This window comes from Xiphophorus maculatus, chromosome 22, assembly GCF_002775205.1.
Source record: "Xiphophorus maculatus strain JP 163 A chromosome 22, X_maculatus-5.0-male, whole genome shotgun sequence".
Classification (NCBI taxonomy): Eukaryota; Metazoa; Chordata; class Actinopteri; order Cyprinodontiformes; family Poeciliidae; genus Xiphophorus; species Xiphophorus maculatus.
In genome coordinates, this window is record NC_036464.1 from 13,225,965 (window position 1) to 13,251,026 (window position 25,062).

Consider the following 25,062-nt stretch of genomic DNA (forward strand, 5'->3'; position numbering starts at 1 on the left):
GTCCCAAATCCTGCTTCGTACTTCAGGTCCCTGTTGTTTTTCTCCTAAGGAATGCAGACATACTGAACACAGAAGTGACTCGAAGGTCAGCCTGTCATTACATGACTCGCATTACTTCATCCTATCAGGGAAAATGAATCACATCAGCACTACGGTATGTCAGAAAAACAACCTAAGTTTTGAAGCTGAGCTGCAAAATGCAACAACTTCCCTGTTCAAGTTGGGATTTATTTCAGATTTATGATGAGTCAAAACAGAAAAGCAAGTTCACTCTGCACTCCATAATTCACTTTAATACACTTGAAGGAACCTTATGGCATTAGTCAATGCTTTATCACAATTTACAGTACACAAGACTGCAGCAACGTCAAGTGGCTAAATGTGGAAATGAAAACAAAACTGTTGTGTCTCTGTATGAATGCAATCAATTTGGGGCATGTCAAAATGAGTACAGATACGATTTTCTTTTTTCTTCCACTTGAGTAACAACAAGGCAAGGGGAGCATAATCAGCAAGAAATTCTCATTTCCATCCCACTGAATGATGTAAACTGATAAATGTTCAGAGTATCTTTGAAACACACACACACATATCTAGGTGTGCTCTCACTTTGATACACACATTACAAAAGCAGTCCAACAAACAATACAAGTCATCTTCCTCAGGATTTCCTTTTTTTCTTCTGCATTTTCTTTCCAGACTGCGCCCCCTTCTGGACACCTCTCACCATGCCTTTGAACTGACCGTGCAGTTTGGCTCGCTTCCTGTAGGCGTAAAGCAAAACTTTAGGCTCAAGTCTAAGCCTACAAATCAGTGTGATGGCATGAGCTGATGCTCATACCTGCGATTGAGCTGGTCCTTCTTCAGAGGGATGTAAGCGTAAGGATCCACCTTTCCTTTTTTCTTCACATCTCCTTTTCCTTTCTGTCAGAGTTAGAAAAAGACACTCAGAATGACAGTGTAGACTCAAGCAACTTCACTTCAGTTGCAGATTGTTGTTCTTGTTTACCTTTGATTTATAATCGGATCCAACATCTTGCCTTCGTCCCAGAGGTCTATGGATACCCGAGCCGCCGGCTGTGAGAAAAGCATCATCATCACACAGTGCTATGTACAAAGTGTTTGCATCTATTTGAACCTTGCCACAACACAACTGCAAACCTTAATGTACTTTAACTGGATTTTATGCGAGTCTGCAACCTGTGGCCCTTCCGTATCGGCTCTTCATAACTTGGGCTAAAAATGATAAAGAACCAACTAATGCTTTTAGACTTAGAAATGATAGCAAATTCAATGTTTTTAGCAATTTTGTGGTTCTTTTCATGCAATAATTGTATTGCATGAAAATAACATTGTATTGCATTGTATTACTGAATTATCCAAAAGAGCCAGTAATATTATTTTGGATTATTTTTTTCTGGCCATTAGGTTGAAAACTGAGTCTTTTTCCCACCATAATTTTTCTACACCCCATGAAAGAACACATATCCATCCTCTTTTTTTGCAAATGTTTTGAGTTTTTCAAATATAAGAAAAATGGTAGTGGTTTAATAAAGACACATTTTCTAAAGTACATATGTGTTAAAAATAATAAATTGTTCTTTCTTCAAAAAGGCCAGGTAACTTTTGTGATTCTGAATGGGTTTTATTAAGCTGGATTTAAGGTAGAAATGGTTGTCTGCAGTTTCCCACAAGCTGTGTATAGGATACAGCAAACATTGAAGAGTCTTTTGGCCTATGTGCAAAACACTTTGTGTGGTCGAAGATTAACAATGCAAGTCAGTTTGTGCAAACCACCCACACCGTGAAGCATGGTTGTGGCAGCAGTCTGCTGTAGGAATGCTTTTCTTCACCAGGGAAAAGGAGCCTGGTCAGGGAGAAATCCTTGAAGAAAATCTGCACAAGACTGAGATTGAGGCAGAGGTTCGCCTGGTTCCATTTCACCAGAGCAACTCTAAATATACAGTCAGAGCTAAAAGGAGTGGGTTACATCAAAGTGCATTCATTTGTCAGAATGGCATAATCAAAGAAGAGAATAAAACCAAATTTGTAATCTGTGGCCAGACTTGATGTTCACAGATCCACTCCATCCACTCTAAGCCACTTTGTGAAAGAAAATTGGGTCAGAGGCTGGTAGGGATTTTAACTCAGAAGACTTGCATCTCTTTCAGCACACTGAACTAAAGTGCTAAGTCAGGGCCTTGAATGCATGCAAGCACATTAAAAACACATATCGACATCTTTCCATTTCACAAATAATCAATACTAAAATTCAAATAAAACACCACTGAGGTTTCTGGTTACAACATAACAAAATGAGAAAAAGGATAAATAGTGTCATTTCATCTCCAAGGCAGTTCAGTAATCAAGAGGAATATCTTCTTTAGTTACCTTTATATTTCAATTGAGGTTCAACATCCATGTCCTCGTCTAAATTGTCATCTTGAAACTTTCTCTTCTGGGATTTTTTCTGCAAGTGCAAAAAAAAAGAAAGAAAAAAAGCAAAACAGCTTACAAAAGTTTTGAGTTTTTCCAAATATAGGAAAATACACCGTGCTCAACTCACAGATTTCACTCCTGCTTCCTCCAGGATATCATTCATCTCTTCTCCACCTGTGAAGAGAAGCACCGCCGTCAGTGTGTTCACACAAAAAGCTCTTGCAACGACACCACCGGACTCCTCTAACCTTTATTTTTCCTATCGTCCTCGTCATCCTCTCTGATGATGAGCCGTCCGTCTGAGGTCACCTTGAAGCCGTGTTCGACCTTGGTGATCTTCTTCAGCTGTGGATTTGTGGCTGAGAAACAGCAAAACATCATTTTAACTCCTCTGAACCTCATAATTGTTCTCTGATTAAAGCAAGGAGCCTCACAATATCGTAGTACCTAGAACTCTTTGTGAAACCTTTGGATCCAAGAAGTTCAAAGGATCATCTCCCTCTCCCTCCTTCAGCCACGCTTTCCCTTTCTGTTTGCTTGATTTCTTCTGGGTGTTACGAGACTTCCCTTCATCCTCAGACAAATCACCGTCAGACTCAGCCAGGATGTCTTCAATACTAGAACGAAAACAGGGAATGTGATAAACATATACACGAAAGTGAGTTTCGTGTGGGGAGCTGTTGTTGTACCTTTCGCTTTTTCCTTTAGACGTCTCCTCTTCGCTCTCTGACGATGCGTCCTGCTCCTCTGCGACCTGCTTCCGCCTCTTGTTTCGGGCCTCGGCTTTGCGGATGTTTGTCAGCACCTTGTGGTGCTCTGCAGGCAGCATGCTCTTCACCAGCTCAAAGCTGGAAACCCATAATCAGAGCTTTCAGGAGAAGGAAAGCTTAATGCTAACAAATAACATAGCTAGGAAGAAAACTCACCCAAACTTTCGGATAAATTTAGTGAAGATGTTCTTGAGTTTGGTTCTGAAATGCCTTCTTACATCATCCTTGATGTTTCCAACTCCCTCCATCTGAACAGAGAGGGAACAAAAAGTATTTTATCATATTATATCCTCACTACTAAATGTTTACGCACTAAACCTTTAATCTACTGTTTAAATATTAACAATTTTTTTTGTCAATTACATCAAAATCTTTACAATTTCTCTTAGATAAGACATTTTACATCGTAAACGTTTGATTGATCATCAATGGGCAACTATTTGGACAAAATGTCCTATGTGTGCAGTGTACATGTGACTTTTAAACTATGTAAGTGCGATGGGCACCAGGTCATTTATTTCAATCAGAATTAAGACAGTTGAAAATGTTGACAAATTTTTTATTTTTTAAAAAAGAGGATTCTGGAGTTTTAACCAGCAGACAGACCCATAATTTTAGTCATTATTCAGAAACTGTTACCTTAAATCAAGTTAAATATGAGTTGGAAAGTACATTCTCGTATTTTGTTTTAGTGCAAAAAAAAAACAACAACATATTAATCTGTTGAAATTAAGAAAATTATCCAAAACAGAATATTTCTGAGTATCAACTCTCTGTGGAGGGGTGGGACTGACTGACTTGGTTGTCATGGAGAGCTCCTTTGAAACATTTTGTCACCGGTAATGTACAGTTCATACCATAAGGGTAACGTGTGAGCCCAAAGCTTTGGGGTCCATGATAAACAGGATGACTTTGATGAAGCCCAAAGCCGCTTTGACGACCTCCCTGGTTCGAGACGAAAGCAGCAGACAGACGTTTTGCAGCAGCTGCTCCATGGTGGAAACGTCTATCGAGTCTGAAAGACAAATGTAAAAAGTAAAAGTGAGTCTGCCGCACAGATGTCATTTTTTTTCATAAGTCCAGGTGAAAACATACAAATGAAACCCACCTTTGTACTCAAACACAAGACGAGTCAATGCCAAAATGGTGCAAGTGATCATGGTGACGGATCCGGTGAGTCCTGCATACACCAGAGCCAAATACTCCTCCATCGCATCTATAATCGAGGCAGGTAATGTTAGCTGTTTTATAAATTCCAATGTTACAAACTTACATGTATTCAGAAACAATGCAACACCTTTTTTGTTCCCACAGAAGCGAACAAAAGCGTTTCCTATTTCCACCAGAAGACTGTAGGCGTTCTTACGAGCTCCAACAGAAACCTCCTTGGTACAGATGATCACCTGCAGGGCAGAAATCCTCATAAACACCAAATACATGAGCTCTGTCTGTGTCTGTTGTCATCAGCTCTGATTTGCGTTTGCACCTCCGGCAGCAGCGCAGTGATGAAGCCCTTGTGCTCCTCATTCAACCTTTTCACGATATGGATAAGACACTTGAGTCTCGGCTGAGAAAAGCGAAAACAAAGCAGTCAGGTGGGAGTGAATCACATCAGTCAGGCGTACAGGATGTTTTTCTACATATATAAAGATTTTACCCTCTTTGCGGGAGACGAAGCATTTTTAAGAGTGTCAAGCAGGACAGTTTTCAGAGTTTCCAGGTTGGACAGGACAAAGGATTTACACTCGTCTCTCTCTGCTCCGCACATCTCCTCCAACACGCGGTATGCCTTCTTCTGCATGCCCGGCTCTTTGGCCTGAACACAAATGCAATAAAAAAAAAAAAGAAACCTTCTAAAAAGGGCCTGAATTAAAAAACTGCAAGGGCAACCAATATTTTTTCTAGAACAGTGAAAACTGATTTTTAAAAAGTTATAAATCTTGTTAATAAATTCATTACAGAGCGACAAACAAAAATGTATTTCTCTGAAAAATAAAATAGAATTTTTTAGAACCAACTAAAAATAGTTAAAAACAGAAATGGTACATCCTACACAGTCATGGGAAAGACTGCTAACTTGATAGTTGTTCAACAGACAGTCACCGACCCTCTTTACAAGCAGGTTTACTCAAAAGAAAGGAAATAAAGAAGCCAGGAGCTTCCAAAGTGCTGTAATGAAGTACATTATTAGAAAGTTTAGCAAGAAATAAAAATGTTGGAAAAAAAGGCACTCAAGCAAACCCACATAGATATAACCAGGACTTAGGCTACAACTACTTCAGATAAAGGAAGTTTATTCCATTTGAACATTAAAATCTCTGATTCTGGAGGAGTGGAGACCACTACCAAGTTTCCAGTCAGTGTTATTAGGGAGCCATGGCAGCTGCTGCTTTTGGCCCGCTGTGCTTTATAAAGTCCAAAGTCAGCACAGCTGTCTACCCAGAAATTCAAGAGCACTTCATGTCTCCCTGTCTTGGCAAAGTTTGTGAAGCAGCTGATCTGATTCTCATGCAAGATTCGACTCCTGCACTGCCAAAAGCAACAATGCTTACTCTTTTGGAAGAGATTAATGTGGCTGACTGACCAGCAACCTCATCTGATCTAAAGCCTATAAAGAATCCACAGAGGGTTGTCGAGAATGATGGGACGTACCAGAGCCAACAATGCAGTCGAGCTGCAGGACTCTATAAAGGGAACCTTTGCTTCATTCATTCAGGCTCCAAACCACTCTGCATTCATGCAGTAATTGCAGCAAAAAGAGCTCTAGCCGGGCGGCTAATACACAGTACATAAAAGTAAGTTTTCTGTATTACAAATACTTTTTTATTGGTCTAATTTGTTTCAAATTTTCTGGGAAACGGAAATTTGGGTTTTTATTCGATATAAGACAGAGTCAGAGTTAAACTTGTTGATTCAAGTAACTTTTCAATTATATTTTTATTTATTTCGATGCATCATTAAACATACCTCCATATATGGTCTTATGAGCTCAAACGTTTTGGCCATAGTGCTTTCATCAACGAAGGGAGCCATGGCAACCACAAGGTCCATCACTGCAAGCCTGAGAAGAAGATCGGACCGGAACAGGATCAGCAAACAGATGATGAAAATATATTAATCATTTTCTGATGGAAATCAAACCCAGTGGATCCCAGTTAGATGTCCTACCGTGTGAACTCAACGCTCTCCGTGCTGGTCAGCCGGTCAGAGGCTTTTTGCAGCAATGTGCAGATCAGCTGCGGATGATCAAAGTAAAATTGCATAAGCAGATCATTTTAACACTCTTCAGCACAACAGAAGCGCTAAAATGTTACCTGCATATCAGTGACAGTTAAGTAGACTTTGATGGTGTCCAGCACAGCCATCCTGTAAGTACCAGAGTCCCCGTCTGCAGGCTGCTGGCTGTACAGGTTGAAAAGGATGGGCAGGAAGTTTTTGGAGAACCGTCCCAATTCTGCCTTTTCTTCCACTTCAACATGATCGCATACAGGAATGATTATAACACTGCAACGATGCAACAGTTTGCACAAAGAGACGACCTCTGGGAACATTTGCCACCTGTGGAGCAGCTCTTGTTGATCAGCGTACGCAGAGCTTGGCACACGGTGAGGCGCAGGTCTGGCCGTTCGTTAATGGCCATGCCGAGCGTCCGGGCGACGCCCTTGAAGGACGCCGTCAGGTCCACTGGACATGTGCAGAAGCCAGGAAGCATGGTCCAAATCTGAAATGTGGAACTTAGATCAGCATTGTTTGCTTATGCACAATCTGGTTTGTTGTAACCATAGAAAGTACACCAGGCCTGGTGCATCCAAGCTTAGCAGGCTCACTTCCTGGATGAAGTCACTGACCTACCTATCTATGCATTTAGCTTTCTCAGTTTTATATTATAGAACAAACTCCCGGCCCAGAGATTGTGTGTTTAGCTTATCATTCTATTGTCATTTAATCTGTGGACATTTTTTAACCTCAGGAGTAAGTCATTCTGGATCAATGATTGTTCTTTTTTCTTGTTTGTCCGTCCTACCCCACTCTGTTGGAGTTCTTTTTCTTGCCATTTCTATCCACTGTTACCACATCCTCTTTGATATTATTAGAAGCAAATGCTAAGAGAAATCAAGAAAATGGAGGCTAAATACAACTGATATTGTCAGAGGTCTTAGGCTAGTGGGCTTGTGAATAACGGTTGTTTTTCCCCTAAATGTAGATATTTTTTAACCCCTTGTCCCGGATCCAATAAACATTAAGTAAATAACTCCAAAATTCAACACTTATAACACCAGTCAAAATTAAGTGAAAAGTTAAAGCAACGAGACAAGTTTTTGTTGTTTTTTTTGTTACCTGAAGCTGTAATGTCTGGTAGACTTTTGCTTCCAGCTTCTTTCCTTCTTGCTCCAACTCTTCAGCTACAAAACAGGATTAGCCAGTTAAAGCATGTAAAAACACAACATTTTATTTCCTAGTCCACATTCATTCAAGCTGCTAGCGCATGAGAGAGAGACTTAACAATAGCTAATTTTGGAGATTTTAGTAACCTTTTGGAAACTTCAAAGCTACGGTCACGGTTTACATTCTGTAGGGAATAGATCTGGAAACTGATTATTAGCAATGCTAGTAGTACTGATCATTAATACAAGATGCTAAATCTAGTTAATAGTTTTATCTCAATAAACTTGTAACTTGCCTCTTTGCTTGAGTGTAGTGGCCAAAGGGAGAAAATAAGAAGCAAAAAAACCGAGGCGAGTGTTTTTCACGTGATCTCGGATGACTGGAACCAACCAGCTGCGAGGGAACTCCAAGTCATCACTAAAAAAAAAAACGACAAAAAAACACAAGCAAAAGTTCATAAAATCACAGTAAAGACAGCAGAACATCCTGTCGTTTTGGCGTAGTACTTGTAGCCGGTGATGTTGAGAGGCACAGCGGCCAGCACCACTTCAGGCCCCATACTTTCCACAGCGCCTCCCACAGCCAGGTCCAACTCCCCGCTGAAGGAGAATTGAGGGACGGAGCGCAGGTCTGACAGGGACTGCAGGGACTGTCCAGCACAAGGGAAGAAGTGTCAGTCCACTTCATTTTACTCTTTATCATCTTAAGGGTTTCAACATGTCAAGGCTATACCTTAGTCATGATAGGGTGAGCTTGTTTTCCTGCAGCTCTGTAAAAGCAACCAAGGATCTGCAGCACAAAGGGCCACGAGGCATGAAAGCGATAGGATAATCCTTCCTCCACAATGCTGGAAAAATGCAAGTACAGACAGTTAGTAGTTGTGTAGTGACTTATGGAAAAACGGTTAAAAAACACAAAAAACTATCTGCGATCTTACCGAAACATTTTACAGACATATGAGGGGTTCCCTGCAGAGGCGGTGGCAGTGATCATCCCCATTTCCTCCATGTGAGGAGCAACACACTCAGTCAACAAACTCTGAGATATAAAGACATCATACATAACCATTTAGCATATGCACACACCAAAAACAACACCGAAAAGTTTAATTGCTGTCAGTTTCAGTGCCTATTACCTTAAGTGTGTTGGTGGCTGCAGAGACCACCTGTGTGTGCGGCGACAGCAGGCAGGACATGGTAGCAGAGAACAGCCGAGGGAGGTGACCTAAACTCAGAGAACTCTGCAAACTGGACCAAAAGACACACAGAAGGTCAGTGACACACCTGAGAAAAGTCCTTTCAATCTCGCTCTCCAATCTTGACCAACTATACCTTGCCAGGTGAACATGTGCTTTCTCCATGACGGTAAGCCAGGCTAGCAGAGGCTGCAGGTCATTCTCACTGGGAAGGTAGTCATAGAGAGCCTGAGGAAGACAACTGAGAGTGAGTCTTCAGCAGATTTTACGCCATGAGTAACGGGGCACATTGCTTTTGTCTCACCGTGATGATCTGGGCATTGAGTTCTGCAGAGAGGGACGATGAATTCGGCTTTGCAATGAAGAGCCGATGAAACGCCTGCATGGCGCTGGCTGTTACCATCTTACAGCCGAGACAAACAGAAGAAGCATTGCTTTAAAAAAAAAAGTCCAAAGAAGCACCAAAGTAGCTGCAGCTGGGGGAACTCACCACATGGCTGAGAGTCATGACACGCAGCAGAGTTTCACAGCAGGACTTAACGGCTCCCAGAGGAAACGATCCCATCAGCTCCTTCAGGAGGCAGAGCACATGGAGGGTGGTGGTGTCCTCTTTGCTACCTGACGAGGTGCCAAAGATCAACTCATGGCTCATCGGACACATTTTAATATAATTGCTAAAGAGGATGTTCTCTCGTTGGATCACCACAACTTTCAAAAAGCAAACATTTGGACCGGACATGGTCTTCCAAACATTTTCTGCAGCCATTTCGAAACTTACTTCAGTATAATCAGCTGAGACCCTTGCATAACTATTCACATCAGTTGAACTAGTTTGCATTTTGTCACATTAATCCACAATGGGATTTTAAAAACTTCATACAACACAATTACATTTTTTTTTGTGGTCTAAAATGTGACAAACATTTGCATACAGTTTGTTCTTTTAGAGCATAACCCAGCTTTAAACTTCTCCACAGCTTTATATTTGACCTTTCTGCAGTCTGCATCACAATTATGAATACATTGTGTTGGTTTATGGTGTAAAATCCCAACAACATACATTACATGCAGATCCTTATATTACCTAATTCACTTTCTGACTGTTTTTGTGTACAAAATTTGCTGATTTTAACTAATTACTAGATATAAAATTCCATCCTTTAACTGGAAAGTGAACATTTTACTACATCAGTTAAGTAAACTAACAACCATGATGCCTCACCTCCTGCCTGCTCTATTTCTTTGATGCAAAACTTGGCTGTAGTGACAGCAGCGGGGTGATGGCTTGGAGCATCATCAGCAAAGAGGAAGTCGCTGCCTCGAAGAATGGAGCAAACGCCTTGCTGAGCTGCTTTACGGACCTGAGGGGGGTAAAAAACAAACAAAATAGACAATCACTTGTTAGGAAAATCTTGTATTGTAATTTTTTGGATGAAAAGTAAATAAGGTTTCTGTTTATTTAAGCCAGTGGGAGTGACCTTTGGCTTGCTGTGCACCGTGAAGCTGAGCAGACCATGATAAGCCTGCAGAGTAGATGGGTAGCTCCAGACAGAAACATCCTGCTTCCTCAACAAAGTGGCCAAGCAGGACAAGATCTATAGATGCAAATGCAAAAAACAATATACATTTAAAAACAGAGTGAAAACAGAACAACACAAAGGCAAACCGGAAAATCCTCTCACCCATCTGAGAGCTGAAGATGCATCAGATGAAACTTGTTTAGACATGATGTCCATGAGAGCCTTGGTGGTGTCTGAGAACTTGGACTTAAGCACTGGAGCTGGAACACTGGTGACACCCAAACACTGAGCAGTCAGTATTAATCAGGTATAATATGTTCAGTCATGGAAAAGACAAACATTTTCTAATTTCTACCGTTTCATGACAAGGTTGAGAAGATAAGCCACTGCAGTCTGAGATTCTTCTGATTCCACAACTTCCAAGGTCGTCATCTACCAAAAATCAAAAACAGACTAATTAGAAATAAAGCTAATTAATCTAAGGGGATAACATTTCTTTCTTAGTTTCTTTCTTTCTTTCTTTTTTACCACAAACTTTAAACAAAATATAAACCAGTGAAACACTCACTAAAGCAGCAAAGTACTCCGTCTCTGTTTCCTTCCCGCCTTGACTTCGGATCACTTCAGTAACAGCAGCTAAAACTGCACAAATCTGGCAAACATCAAAAGACTCAGTTACAGCAGGTGCAGATATGCTACAAAATATTGCTCATGCTAAGTTTAGAAATTGGGAGTATGCAGGGGGCAGGCAATACACCCGTAGTCCTACCTCTTTATGTGCAGCGGAGTTGGACTCCCAGAAGCGCTGCACCTTTCTGAATGTGAGGTTGGAACAATCGGACAGGCCACTCAGGAAGGTGCCCGATGTTCTCTCCGACAGTCTCTCATCAGGCTCTTCTTCCATTTGCGTATCCTTACGGGCCTCTGCATTAAGCTCCAGGGGCCCAGCCTGCAGCTCATTGTGAAGCTTGAGAGCATCAACAGTCAGGTCACTCTTCGCTGTGGAAGTAAAAACAAAACAGAAAGATATCAATTCATTGCTGTCACTCCCAAACTAAAGTTCAACATTTACTCACAAAAAGAGTTAAGAGGGCCCGACTTACTATGTGATATAAATTAATTTATCATTGTGTTTACAGGCTTGTTTAGACAATTACATCCATAGTTCCTACACAAGTTTACCATGAAAGTAAAACATTTTTACAGCTTAATATTTTCCTCTTTTCTGTTTTTACACCACACATGTAATGGTTCATTACAAAAAAAAGAGTATGGAATATGCAAGAAAACAACTTTGTAAGAGTATACAGATAAACAGATGAATCAGGTAGATTGGTGAATGAATGGTAAACAAATGGGTGGATAAACACCTATTTGTTTAACATGATTACATCATGATTACATCATTCAGAAAACAAGATAAAGTGAAACTATTAATATTTTTGTTCCACTGATTTTCTATCCTTATCCAAACATAAAAAATACTTTAATAAAGCTTCATACTTATCCAGACTGTCCTGTGAGTCCTGAATTATATTAGAGGCTGATGTCTTAAAACTGCATTCCTTAAAATTTTTAGGCAAGTGGTAATAGGCAAACATACAGTACATGAAAATCTGTAACATATGTCCAGTTATGCCTCTGTGTTGTGAACTGTAGCAGTGAAGTAATCATGTCAAATAATGACCAGTGTGTTTCTCAGTGCTTACAAACTCCATTTAGGATTTTACAGACCGACTGAACAGAAAGGTCAGGGGGATTTACTCCTGAGAGTATGATACTGGGTGTTTGCTAAGCAGCGTAACAGATAAAGTTATCTAAGTTAAATGGCTAGTGTGGCTGATGTTAGCTCTCTGAGACCCACGTGTGTATCTCTTACCGCTGGGTCTGCTGAAAAAGCGGCTTTTCGCCGCCTGTCGGAACCGGCTGGTCTGCGGATTGGAGTCGCTGCTGTGTCCTTTCTTCCAGCGCTTCAACTTGACCCCGGTCCCCGACCGAAGTTTCCCTGATTTCACCATTTTTCAGGGCCGAAAATAATCACGTTTCTCCACTGCTGACTGTGGAGCTCCAGAGGACTCCGTCGCTCGCTGGATGACGTCACAAGATTTGCTGTCGAGTCCAATTCGACGTTATGTTGGTGTGCCAGTAGATGGCGCTGTTCACGACAAACAGCCCTCCCTCCTATTTGTGCGGCTATGATTTCTGTTACAGCCATACAGACAACTTACAAACTAATAAGTTCCACTTTGTTTTTGCAGGTGTTCCAGCCCAGGAATTGATTCCTAACAATTTCTCTGGATGTCTTGGTTTTTCTTCAGAAATACTGTGTTTAATCCCAACCAGCAAGTTTTCGGTTTGACCAAGCAGCGACTAGACTGGTGGCTTCGTAATGTTAACAACGTTGGTGTGAAACAAAGATGTTGCTGAATTATTGATATTTTTGAGGTTGTTGTTTTTCTTGAAATATGAATTTTAAGGGCATTTTATTCTTCAGCACAAGGCAGAATGGCCCTTCAATGTATTAAAAGGTGATCCATGACACAAAGATTTTCCCGATTTTTTGGACTGACAAAAAGGAAAGATGAAAACATTCAGTCAATATGAAATAAATTCCCAAAAGAAAGAGATGAGTTTAAATTCATAACATTTATTAAATGACATTACAGTGTGCATAATTTTAGACAGAAAGCTATTGCATGTTTGTACAGTTGTTTGAAATGATGAACTAAAAAAACAAATCTGTTCATCTCTTTCTACCTTACAAAAGGTTCCTTTATTATATTCAGTGTCTAGTCAAAATGTGCTGTTCACACAATGAAATGGACAAAAAAAAATGTATCTGATGTTTACAATTAGAAATACTCATCTATTTGTCACAAGAGAAAAAAAGAGAGTAGATTTTCCTTATTTGCTCTCCTTAGGTGAGCTGCATTTAATTCATCAACAAGCATAAGTACAAACAAACAAGACGAGGAGAGGAACCCATGTAAACAATAGAGCTGCAAGTCAAGATCTTCAGAAACAGACAGACACTGGGAGGTGCATCTTAGGGCGCTATTATCACCTAAAGTGTTTCAGTGCTTTTCAGTAATATCTCTTTATTTGGAAAAAAGGGAAAAATAGAAAAAGGAACGATATAAAAGCAATAATTTATTATATAAAATGTACATAAAATTTCCCTGCTGGAAACCTGCTCCTGTTTCTGAAGCCTTATCTGGCACATCCTTTTCTGATCTTCATCCCTCAGTTGGGTATGACCGAAGGATTTATGTTGACGATCACTTGGACGACATAGTCCTTTTGGATCTTGGCATCTTGGAGGCGAGTCTTGTCTGTCAGAAGCTTCCCAGAGAAGAACCACCGCTGGCGGATGACCTCGATGTCCTCCTGTTTTTCCAACTGTTTCTTCAGCAGGGCGATGGAGTCCGCCAGGCTGGCTGTCAGACGCACATCCTTCCCTGAAACAGGAATGTGCTGAGTTAGATATTTAAATGCTTCCATACAGAGTTGAGGCCAAATTCAGAATTTTATCTTAATTTCCAATATTTTTCTTTTTATTAAGCTGTGACTGAGGTCAGATGTTTTGGGTTCTACATGCATCTAATCAGGTTTGTGGGCCACTTTGCTCACACACACCTTTTCATCATTGATTGTAAGCGTTTTATGAGACTTAGATCTACTCCGAAACATTAACTTTGTTGCCTTAGTTAACCACTTTATAACTATAGAGCTATGTAACACTTTATTTGACAGGGTGTGCATAACACTAACATGACACTGTCATAAACATGACATAACACCTGTTATGAACATGAAGAATGTTTATGTTCATAACACATTAGCCACAAAATTGAGGCTTTTTTACAAATCACTCTTCCAAATGGACAATGACCTAAATCATGCCTCAGTAACACTATATTTGAAGGGGTGTTTATGCTGTTGAACATAAACATTCATGTTTATGAATGCTTCATAAACATTTATGAATGTTTATGACTGTTGTCATGAAGTGTCATTCGGTAAATAATGACACTTTTGATGCAAAGTTGCTTTAAAAGTGGCATTAAAAGGCCATTAGAAGTGCCAATTTTGCCTTATTTGGTAAATACTGACACTTTAATGCAAATATGGCACTTTTAATGTGGCACTTTTAATGGATTTTTAAAGCAACTTTGCATTAAAAGTATCACTTTTTACCAAATTACATCTCATGACAACAATCATAAACATTCATGAAGACTCCTTCATGTTTATAACAGGTGTTATGTCATGTTTATGACAATGTCATGTCAGTCTTATGCACACCCCTTCAAATATAGTGTTACTGACGCATGATTAAGGTCATTGTCCATTTGGAAGAGTGATTTGTAAAAAAAGCCTCAATTTTGTGGCTGATGTGTTGAGATGTTACTTCAGTATTCCAAATAATGTTCTTATTTCATGATTGTATCTATTTTGTGAGATGCACCAGTGACTCCCGCATCGAAACACCTACACAATAAGATACTACCACCCTCATACTTCATTGTGTTATTTGCTTTTCTTTCTCATAGCAAAGATTGTTACAGCCAAACACTTCAATTCCATCATCTATGCCAGTTTGTCCAGGCAAGGCCTACTGGTGGGTCTGTCTCCAGCTGTCAGATCACAGGTATATCTCCAAATATTAAGTATTCGTCTCTTTGTGTATTCACAAACTGACTTTTTTGTTGCTTTAGCTGATTTCTTCACCCCTGAGTGGCCTTTCAGCCTATTTTGGATACCAGTTTCAGCCAGTGTTGCCAGAAGGTGTTTAGCTTGGGTGTTTTGCAACAAAACATGGTCTCTGGGATTCAAAGCCTGCTTCCTTCCCAAGAGTATGATGCTTTGATATCAGTATTTGGACTTCTTAAGACTGTTTAAGGACAATCTTGGTGTATGTAAACTTATTAAAAAATATGTGTCTCTCACTCTCTGATTATCCCAGTATTTAGCATATAAATAATTTTCACAATCCTAACCTAAACCAGGAAAGGTTTAATCTGACTTGATGAATGAACAAATGTGCAAGCTTCTAGGAGAGAGAGGCTGCAAACTATTGTATCTAAATATCTGGTTTCATCTGCGATTCTCCACTTTTAAACATCTGGCGGTGTTACCTGTTGATAACCGCACCCGCAGCTGGAACTCCTCTCGAGACGGTGGAGGTTGAGCTTGTTTTTGTGCACTTTCAGACAGTTTGCTGTCGCCAGATGTCTCAGTGATCAGGTTGATAGGTGGCGCTAAAGTGTACGCTGGGAGCTGGTAGCGGTTTCCCAGTTCATCATAGCTCTCCGTGAGAGATCCTGCAGGGGAAAGGACACCCAAATAAGTGCCCACTTCTCAAAAGCCTTCAAAGATTAGAGATAAATACTCTCCTCTGAGGGAGCATGCTGTGCTTTATCCCAGAGTTCTGGGTGTATCTGTCTTTAATGGTCACGCAGCACTATTACATAATTACAACAGTAATCTCTTACAAATAAGTCATTGGATTCTGCAAACCACTCTATGGCATTGAGAGAATTACTATTCAATCAGTGCGTTCCAGCACATCTAAAGCTTAGATATGTGTGATATGTTTTCACATAGGAAACGGATTGTGTCAGCGTTTTATACCGTGTGGCAGAGTGATGCAGGCTCCATCCACTATAGCCTGGGCCAGCTCCAGGTCATTGCACTCCAGAGCCAGGGCTGCTGCTCTCAGTGCATCCCAGATCTCTTTTCGTCCGTCAAAGGCAGGAGCTGTATCCCAAAACTCGTCTCTCTTGCTCCTCAGCTGGCCCTCTGTCATCGGATACTCGCTCTTCCATTTAGGACGGTCTTTCTTGAGAGGCTCATTGCGTGCTATAAAAGAGAAATTACAAAAAGATTGTTGCTTCTATCTACAAATGGCTTGTAATCTACAATGCTTTTTTTGGAGGGTTTATGTTAAAGACCAACAAAGAGTATGAGTAGTGAAGTGGAAGCAAAAGTGGAAGCACATCTTTCAAAATCCTTTACATCTGAGAAGTCTAAGAGACATATCTATTCAGCACCCTAAACTGACCTTCAGAAGCCACCTAATATGTAAATAGTCAATGTGTCTGTGATTTAATCTCGGCATAAATCAAGTTGCACGCCCATTGCCTCACAGGTTTGTTCAAAAACATTAGTGAACAAATAAAAAAGTTTACATTTAACGAGCAACACAGCAGACAAGTCAATTATAAAGTTGAGTCAATATCCAAAACTTTGAACATTTAATGGAGTATTGCTCAATCTATCATCTGAAAACGAAAAAAGGATTGCACAACTGCAAACCTTCCAAGACCAGTTGCAAGATGAACGCAGTTGTTGAAAGAAAGTTTCAAGTTTTCCACAAGCATTTGCAGCTTGTCACAAGCCATGTCTGGGACGCAGCCAATATGTGGAAGAAGGAGGTCTAAATCACCTCAGACCAAAATCAAACGGTTGGCCTCTATGCAAAACAGAACCCTGTACATCATCCTCAACACACCAACCACACAGTGAAGCATGGTGTCGGTAAAAATAATGGTGAGGAGTTGCTTTTCTTCAGCAAGGACAGACAAGATGGTCTCAGTTGATGGGAAGATAGATAGAAGAGGCTGCAAAAGACTTCTTCATCGTTGCTGTTCATCCAATTACTTGAACTATTTTGCAAGAGAATGGGCAAAAAAACTATTATTTTAAAAATTTTATGAAGGTAGTAACAAACCCAAAGAGCAGCAGCAGTAAATGCAATGACACTTAAATCTAAAAAGTATTCACTCAGGAAGGGATTAATTCAAATGCAAATCACATCTACAATTATACACTTTGTTGTGTTGCTCTGTCACATAAAAACCCAATAAAATATATGCAAGTTGGTGGTAGTAATTTAACAAAATTATCAACAAGAATAAATACTTTTGCACAGCTCTGTACTTCTGATCAAGAATGTTAATGTCAATGAAGTCGCAAACCTCCAAGAAAAAATGCTTAGTGTGGCGATAGCTGCCATGTTGACCCACGTCATGGCTGATCTAAAAACGGCTAAGCTCTTTTCCATTACCTCTGGCGCCACTGAGCATTAGGTAATGTTTTTATTTTGCTCTGATGTCCTAGGTAGAGTTGTTTGTCCTAAGCTTTTGTTTCCGATTGGGAAAGCCACATAAATATGCAATTTATCTCTGATGTTACATTAAAGCAACGTATTATGAGCAGAATACACTTTTGTAATAACATAAAAGAGAATGCTCTGGGGGATGTATTAGCAACACGAAATGGATTAAGTGCAGTATAAAAATTGTACAGTGCATACTTAGTCAAACAAAAATAATTCTGTGGTTATTTTAACACATAATAAATGATATGATATATTAAGTTTTCTTTTCCAGAGGCACATTACCATAAAAAATCTGGAATTGTCAGTGCAGCTTGTGCAGGATTGCAACACCTTAATATAAAGCATATCTGTTATACAGAATTACCCACAAAGTTGGTTTGATTCACTGCTAGAGGAAAATCAAACTTGTTATTTTTAGCACAGTGGATTATTGCAGTTGCTAGTAACAGAGACTGTACTGTACATGTGCATGGACACACAGAGACACACAGCAATGGATTATAGGCTGTAATCAGGTTCCACATAACAGGATTTATCTGCCACTATCCCATTGGGCATCGGATGAGATGAGCATTCTTTGACCAATGAGAACCAGTGAAACAAAAATAAAAAAACGTTTGTAACAGCCTGCATAGAAACGCAAACCCACTAGACAGAGCTAGACAGGAGAAAAATTATGTTTTAATCTGTTGACTTATATATATATATATATATATATATATATATATATATATATATATATATATATATATATATATATATATATATAAACGTGTTTTATCTGCTCTGAGACTGTTTTTTGTTTGTTTTAGTTCTTTTTTTTTTTTTTAGTGGAGCGGAATTTAAAACCTTACATAACATATATTTATATAACACACTGACTTCCAAATTCACCAGTATGGACACCAAAGATAATGTTTGTGACACTTGAAATAAGACCAGCTTGCAAATATTTGTCTTAAGGTTGCATGTTGGGAAGTACAGAAGTGTAATTGTAACACAGCAATGATTCTTTAAGGTTTTGTTACCACATTTGTACAGCAGTAAAGTAACTGCTGTTAGGCTTGAATTCATACACATATTTTGTTGGAAACAAAACTAATCAACAGCCTTTCCGTTTAAAATAACTTCACACTTTTGTAAAAATTTACTTATGCTCTGTTATCATATGAATGCCTACAAACAAAGACGGTTTATTTTTATGGAGGACTTTGATGAGTAAAAGCAGACATTTACACAACAATGTCTAGCCTAAATAAACCGTCTGATTGCATCTTGCATGAAATGTGTGCACTTCTAATCTAATTCATATTCTAATGTAGTACTTAGCACTGCTTCTATCACAAAGTATGTGGCATTGTAAAGACATCAGTGAAGGGTGCAGAAATTGCAGGATTCAGTTTGCAAATTTATTTAATCGCAAAATCAACTGTTTTAGTGCATATTAGTGTCATGAAGACCAATCCATAACTTTTATACAGAGTTTCGTTAAGTTAATGAGTCTTCTTTTCAATTTGGCTTTTTTAATGAAAACACAGCCAAAATTAAATGCAAGTTCAAATAATTTTTCTGAGTAATTATCAGATGGTGACAATAGTTATACCTTATTGTCAACAGGCAAGGCAACATCCAATGAGAAGCAGCTTTAAAATTAGTGTGGAAGGAAAAAAAGAATCTTCTCTTAGCTGAATGACCAACATTTTTAAAATTATTATCTAACTCGAATTATATATTTACTCGCGGTGCACACTTTGATGATTGGGAGAGCCACACAAATATGTAATTTATCTCAAATTGCAGACATCATCAAAAATATTACCATTTGTAATATCGGAAAAGGGTTGCTTGGATCCAGTATGTGGTAGGATATCATATTTCAAGAGCCTTGCATGCAAATTATGTTTCCAGTTAACACATCAGGACTGCTGGATGGACATTTCCTTGATGGATATTTTTAGTGACTGAGATGCTAAGGCTCACAAGGAAAATGTGGGTGAATGGTAATTTATCTCTTTACAATATCTAGCAATAGCATAGAGATAAATGTGTTCCTAATGTGGTGCAGTCTAATTTTGGCTTTGGTTTATTTGAATTAGTAGAGGGATGTAATAACCTGTCAGAGCCAGATGTTAAGTTTTGAGGTCCTGAAATCAAATTAAGATTGCCTATTGAATTGCAAGTCTATGACAGCATCTGAAGTCTGGTGAATAATATATGTTTGTAATATAAAAAATTACAAATATCACAAAATTACAAAACCAAATGCTCGTAATCTATAAATAAAAATATATAGATATGTCTTTAAAATTGTGATGTTAGCTTTTTATTGCTAGGTGTTTTGTAATCTTATGCGAGACAGCTGTGATATAATTAAAGCTTTTTTAATTAAATTTCAATACTTATGCACAATTTCAGATTTTAAGAAGTTGATAAAAACTAAAAGCTGAAAATACTGAAAACATACCTGGATATATTTATGTTTGATCTGCTAAGCAACTTGGATTGACATGATAGTTTTGCAACCATCACTGTGACTCTTTAAATTAATAATCCATGAATGGGTTGGATATTCCTACGAGGGTATGCATTTAATAATTCAATGTATTATGGGGATTTTCTTTTTCTAAAAGCTAAAACTAATAAAAATTGAATTAAATACAATTAAAGGACCTGCAGTTCATTTCCTTCTTTCATGATTTTTATTCAGTTAAACGGTTAAAATGAGAGACATGAGGTGAAACCTCAAGGCAAACTGGAAATCTGTGAGGAAAATTCAGATTTGTGGATCAGTGTCTTTAAATGTATGAAACATACGACAACACACAATAAACCAATGAGGCTTTCTACAAAACTGATCTCAAAAACAGCAGCAACATTCACATATAGCCCATTAGCTAGATTGACCTGAAAATAAAATAATCCATACTTACTTCTGAGCAAAATCTTTAAGGGTGCATTTGGAGCATGATAATAGTTGCATTCCCTCGAGTTAGGAACTCCCATTGCTGTCTTTTTGTCTGCGCTTTGCTGAGAATCAAGCTTCTGTTCATCAAAAACTTCACAAAATGAGCCACAGAGCTTGACCTCAAAGAAGGTGGAGAATCCCCTCTGCGTCCGCTGAATAATGCTGATCCGCCTGATCTAGTACATCTCAAATAGCCAACTGAGATTCAGAGCTCATTTGCCTGCAGGTACACTTCTCCAGTTGCTTAAAAATGTCACCACCTTCTCCTATTTTAACCCTTCTAATAAAAACATATGACCCCATAAATACCAGGTGAGCAATTAATTGAAACTCGTTCAGTGTAATTCGGAGAAAGATTCTCGTGTCCTCACAAGCAGGTAGCTGCTTTACCTTTACACAAGAGGCCTAATCCTCTGAGCTCTATTTAAAGACAGGATGGAAATACCCAAGGCAACATACTAAAGCTATTAACAAGCTATAAACTCCAGTCTGCTGGAAGAAAAAGATGTTGTGCTACCCGGAATTTCTCCAAGTGACTTTATTCACAGAAAGGACAGTGAGATGGTTTATTACACAGCTTGTGTATCAACATTTGTCCAAAATTCAAGTTGATAAATCAATTCAAGAAAGACTAACAAGGAAATACCATTTTAATATACAATTCGGGCAGAGAGTGGGGACATTCTCTGCTGCTACTGCATTTAAATGTGTACTTCACATCCATCTTCCACATAGGTTAATATTTCAAAAATACTAGATTAACGAGTGTCGGGTCATCGGTACAGATTAGATACAGGACTAAAAGATAAGGCTTAAGAGGTTCAAGAGATATCTGCAGACTGAAAATGACCTCCAAACAGCAGCGAGATGAAAAGACCTCATCACACTAACTGTTAAGAAGAACTGCATGAATCTTAAAAGTGTGATGACGTTTTAATGCCATTTTCAAAGCGTTCTGTGACGTTGAATGATGTTTACATGTAGATCTGCACCACATAAGGAAAATAAGCAGCAGAATTCTATTTTCTGTCGTCACCAGCTTTGGAATCTCAGCCACTAAAAACAGACATCAGCTGTTGGCATGAAGGGCTGATAGTGTCGGTCCCAGAAGCCAAAAACATCATTAATATGCAGAAACTTGAAATATAGTACTCTAGCCAGTACTGTATTTAAGCAGTCCTTTGCAATATTGCACACGCAGCTGCAATGCGATATATTGTGCAGCTCTAGCAATTTCATTTCTATGAGGTATTAAAATATTAAATAATTCATATAGATTTATTAAAATATTACTTATTCATTTTTTAGCTGTATGGTAGCAAAAAATTAAAAGGAAATTTGAGCACAATAATCAAGCTGCACAAGGTCAAAAAGCAAGAATTTGAGTATTGTGCTTGATGGGCACCCAAAAACAACCTTTGAGATAAGAATTACAACGAATAAACATATTTTCCAGTGGTTTTCAAACTACAGTACAAGTAGCAATCGTAGCACTAGGAGTCTCATTGATGGTATGCTAAGGAAATGTTAGAATCATTAATTTATCGTACAAATCAATGAGCAACTCAAAAACTGTGATGTAGGACTAATGAGTGCAAACAGCAAAAAAGATTCGTTGTCATTGAAGCAGGTTGATTTCTGCATCACCCAAAAATAACTCACAAAGAAAACATAAAATACAACGTTGTGTTTCACATACCTCTGAAGTTGGGAAATTGATGTCAGAATAACGTTACACCCATCATAACTGTGGCAGCAAGTCAGAAAATCATCAGGACCTGCTGGTTTATGTGTTTGTCTTACTAAAATTACAAAAAAATAAGCTAGCTAATTACAATTCCTTTCACAGCATTTTAGACTATACTCATAAAATGTACATTTTTAGGAGGTTGTGTTTAAATTGTCTTTTGTTTTGTTTTTGTTTGCAGTTAGAAGTACGTTTTAACTGCAGCAGCCATGTTGGATTTTTAGGTCAGTGTTTGAGGTCAGCGAAAACTTCTAACTTTGGAGGACAATGTTTTTTTTATTTTTCTAACTTGGAAGCAAAAAATTCAACTTATAAGTAACAAAAAAAAACTGTGTATTTGAACTGCAACCTTCAACTAAATGTGCCGAGCAAATAGATAAAAAACTAATTTTAATACATTGGTTTGTGTCAGCTTTTATGACAAACTCAGCCTTTTACTGACAAAGATTCACTTAATATAATTTATTAGTAAGGTGGCACTTGCTACACAAATCTGAGTACTAGCGACTTAGTATTTAACACATTTTGAAAACTAATCCATAAAAACAAACATAGGTTGAAAGGCCAAATGTAGTTGATTGGATGTTTGTTGTAGTTTTATTGATTATCTTTTCATGTTTAACTTTTTATAGGGGACCATTCATTTCCCCCACCCCAAAAAGTACTGATCTGGCATTAAAACCACTACTGCTATTTATCCTCTGCTAACAACTGAAGTAAGTAAGTTCTGGCAAAAGGTTTTAATGCCAAAAACTGGCAAAGCTAAACTTGTATTCCACTGGAATTTATTTTATTTTCATACAGTTTAGCCAGTGCTTAATTGTTCAGGCCTTCCTCCATATAAGATCTAAGAATGAAAAGGCCAGGTGGATCATAAACTACGGACCACACCCATGTCATATATCTTATTGAAAAATTTTAACTTTATCTCAATCAAAGAACTTAATGTTAATGATTGATGATAGTACAGCAATATAGTTGTAGTTGAACTACAATAATAGTTCCAGCTGCATAAGTAGATTCTCTAGATCTGAGAAGTCCTACTTCACCATGATGCGGACATATATTTTGTCTTAGTTACAACATCGTCCAGCAGAATTAAATATGCATTAGCAAGAGCATTATCCCAGGCTCCACATCACTGTAAATAAAGCACTTGAATGTGTTCCAGCTTCTTACCTCCACGTTTTTTAGTCCTGGTGGAGCCATGGGCACTCCCTTGTCCATCCATCCTGCTCCTCCCCACGCAGCCTCCCATCACTGTCCCTGTGTCCCAGAACAAGGAGGAAAATGTAACTATCTAAATCATGTTTGACTTTTTTAAATGTTATTTTTTACAATAGTTATGCTTTTGATTGAGCTTTTGAAATGGGAGGGAAGAGTGCAAGAAACGAGTAATGATTTTGGGACAAAATGACAGCTCAGCACTGCCTGTTCATGTGAGGTCAGACAAGCTGCTATGTTTGTGTCACGTGTAGTGCCAGCTGATGGGTACACGCGCCTGCACAGCATCATGTCTCTATGCTTCCCATCTTTCATTCATAATTTCAAAAAAAGAAAACTCACTTTAGTTCACTGTTCTTGTAAACCGTGCTAAATTAATAGATGCGCTTTTCATTCAATCGAAATATTGTTGTATAAATCGCAGAATATTTATCCTACTATAGATTTAAAATAAAAGACAAATCACCTGAAATCCAGTCTGCTATATTATGCATCCGTCTGCAGTTTGCTTGCCACATCAGAACTTGTTGGCAAACAGAAGTTTATCTCCGGATCTTGACGTGACGTGACGGGTCAGCTGAAGCTGCGAGTCTGCAGGATGACCGACCACAGTGGCAAGAGTGTCGGTGCAGCTCCGGAGATGGATGGGCGCACTGAGTCTCTGAAAAAAAAAAATACTTTTTCCCTTTACAAGAATGCAACAAACAAAATCTAAATTTTCTCAGCTGAAAATTAGGTAGGTCCACTCGGGGAGTCCGTTTCCGATCTAACTCAGAATTAATGCTTTAAAGCCCCGCACGCATGCGTGAAACAGGCTCAGTAACACAGCGGAAACGGAGAAGGGACTCCTTCAGAATAACAGCATCTATTGAGGAAAATATAGTCACTGCAAAAGCATTTGCCCTCTTAAGCTTTTGCACAATTCGTTATGATACAACCATAAACTGTACTGTATCTTTAGGTTTTCTATTTAGTAGACCAACACGATTAATAATTGTCAAGCTGAAGGAAGCTTTAACCCAATATGTGTGGCCACCTAAACCGAAGGGCAGACAATGTGAAAAATGACTTGAAACGCAGTCAATAATGCTATGGCAACTTTGGAGGAGCTACAGAGATCCGTGGCTCAGCTAGGAAAATTCTACCTTAATGGAAAGGTAGCAAAAACTAAAGTCACTACCGAGAGCAAGCAATGAAATCTTATTCATTTCTAAAAGAATAGAAATAGGCTTTCTTATATTTTTTTTTACTATTCAAGTATTTCTGAGGAGGATCTCAAGACTGACATATCGGTGAACCCAAGTGGAATCTCAAGCCTAACTTTGCAAACTACTGGTGTAAGGGACACAACAAACTAAAGCGCTTTTATCAGACACAAACCAGATGGAACCTTTCGGCTACTTGTAAGAGTCTATGCTGTCAGATAAAAATGTGCTTAGGTTTCTTTCACATCCTCAAGGAAAAAATAACTTGTGTTTACATTTGAATAGGCTTATGTTGTATCTTGGTCTGGGAACAGAGTAATCCCACCAAACTTACCCTCGGCACAGACAGTCAGTCAGCTCAGTGGAGCTTATATACTGCTTCATTTAAACTGTATGGTCTCTAAGTTAGTAAAAGGTCCTTTAAGGTGCGGATTGGGTGAAGCTGGAAACACCTGACACTATAAATATCATTAGAAGGTGGATAATGA

The 25,062-nt window shown here is 38.8% G+C and overlaps 2 protein-coding genes across 3 annotated transcripts; both read right to left on the reverse strand.

Annotated features, from left to right (window-relative positions):
- Nucleotides 1-263: 263 nt before the first annotated feature.
- Nucleotides 264-12,396, reverse strand: rrp12 (ribosomal RNA processing 12 homolog). The gene is made up of 34 exons (XM_014469283.2): nt 12,190-12,396; nt 11,080-11,309; nt 10,879-10,962; nt 10,666-10,742; nt 10,473-10,578; nt 10,269-10,385; nt 10,013-10,151; nt 9,281-9,408; nt 9,095-9,193; nt 8,927-9,018; nt 8,731-8,842; nt 8,533-8,633; nt 8,328-8,442; nt 8,102-8,244; nt 7,891-8,012; nt 7,548-7,612; nt 6,768-6,930; nt 6,524-6,678; nt 6,378-6,445; nt 6,177-6,270; nt 4,867-5,025; nt 4,696-4,776; nt 4,507-4,612; nt 4,318-4,425; nt 4,067-4,224; nt 3,366-3,457; nt 3,129-3,287; nt 2,887-3,056; nt 2,688-2,798; nt 2,567-2,613; nt 2,392-2,470; nt 1,010-1,077; nt 842-924; nt 264-764 (listed from the first exon to the last, which is right to left on the reverse strand). The coding sequence occupies exons 1-34, from the start codon at nt 12,326-12,328 to the stop codon at nt 662-664; spliced, it is 3,873 nt and encodes a 1,290-aa protein (XP_014324769.1). The 5' UTR covers nt 12,329-12,396; the 3' UTR covers nt 264-661.
- Nucleotides 12,397-12,937: 541 nt separating this feature from the next.
- LOC102233580 (ubiquitin domain-containing protein 1-like) lies at nt 12,938-24,214 on the reverse strand. Of its 2 annotated transcripts, XM_014469290.2 has the most exons (5): nt 23,836-24,214; nt 23,325-23,411; nt 15,945-16,172; nt 15,449-15,634; nt 12,938-13,768 (listed from the first exon to the last, which is right to left on the reverse strand). In XM_014469290.2, exons 1-5 carry the CDS (start codon nt 23,885-23,887, stop codon nt 13,554-13,556), a joined length of 768 nt encoding a protein of 255 aa, XP_014324776.1. In that variant the 5' UTR covers nt 23,888-24,214; the 3' UTR covers nt 12,938-13,553. The 2 variants fall into 2 exon arrangements, with proteins under 2 accessions (XP_014324776.1, XP_023182950.1); XM_023327182.1 differs by lacking the exons at nt 23,325-23,411; nt 23,836-24,214 and adding an exon at nt 20,364-20,779.
- Nucleotides 24,215-25,062: the final 848 nt, after the last annotated feature.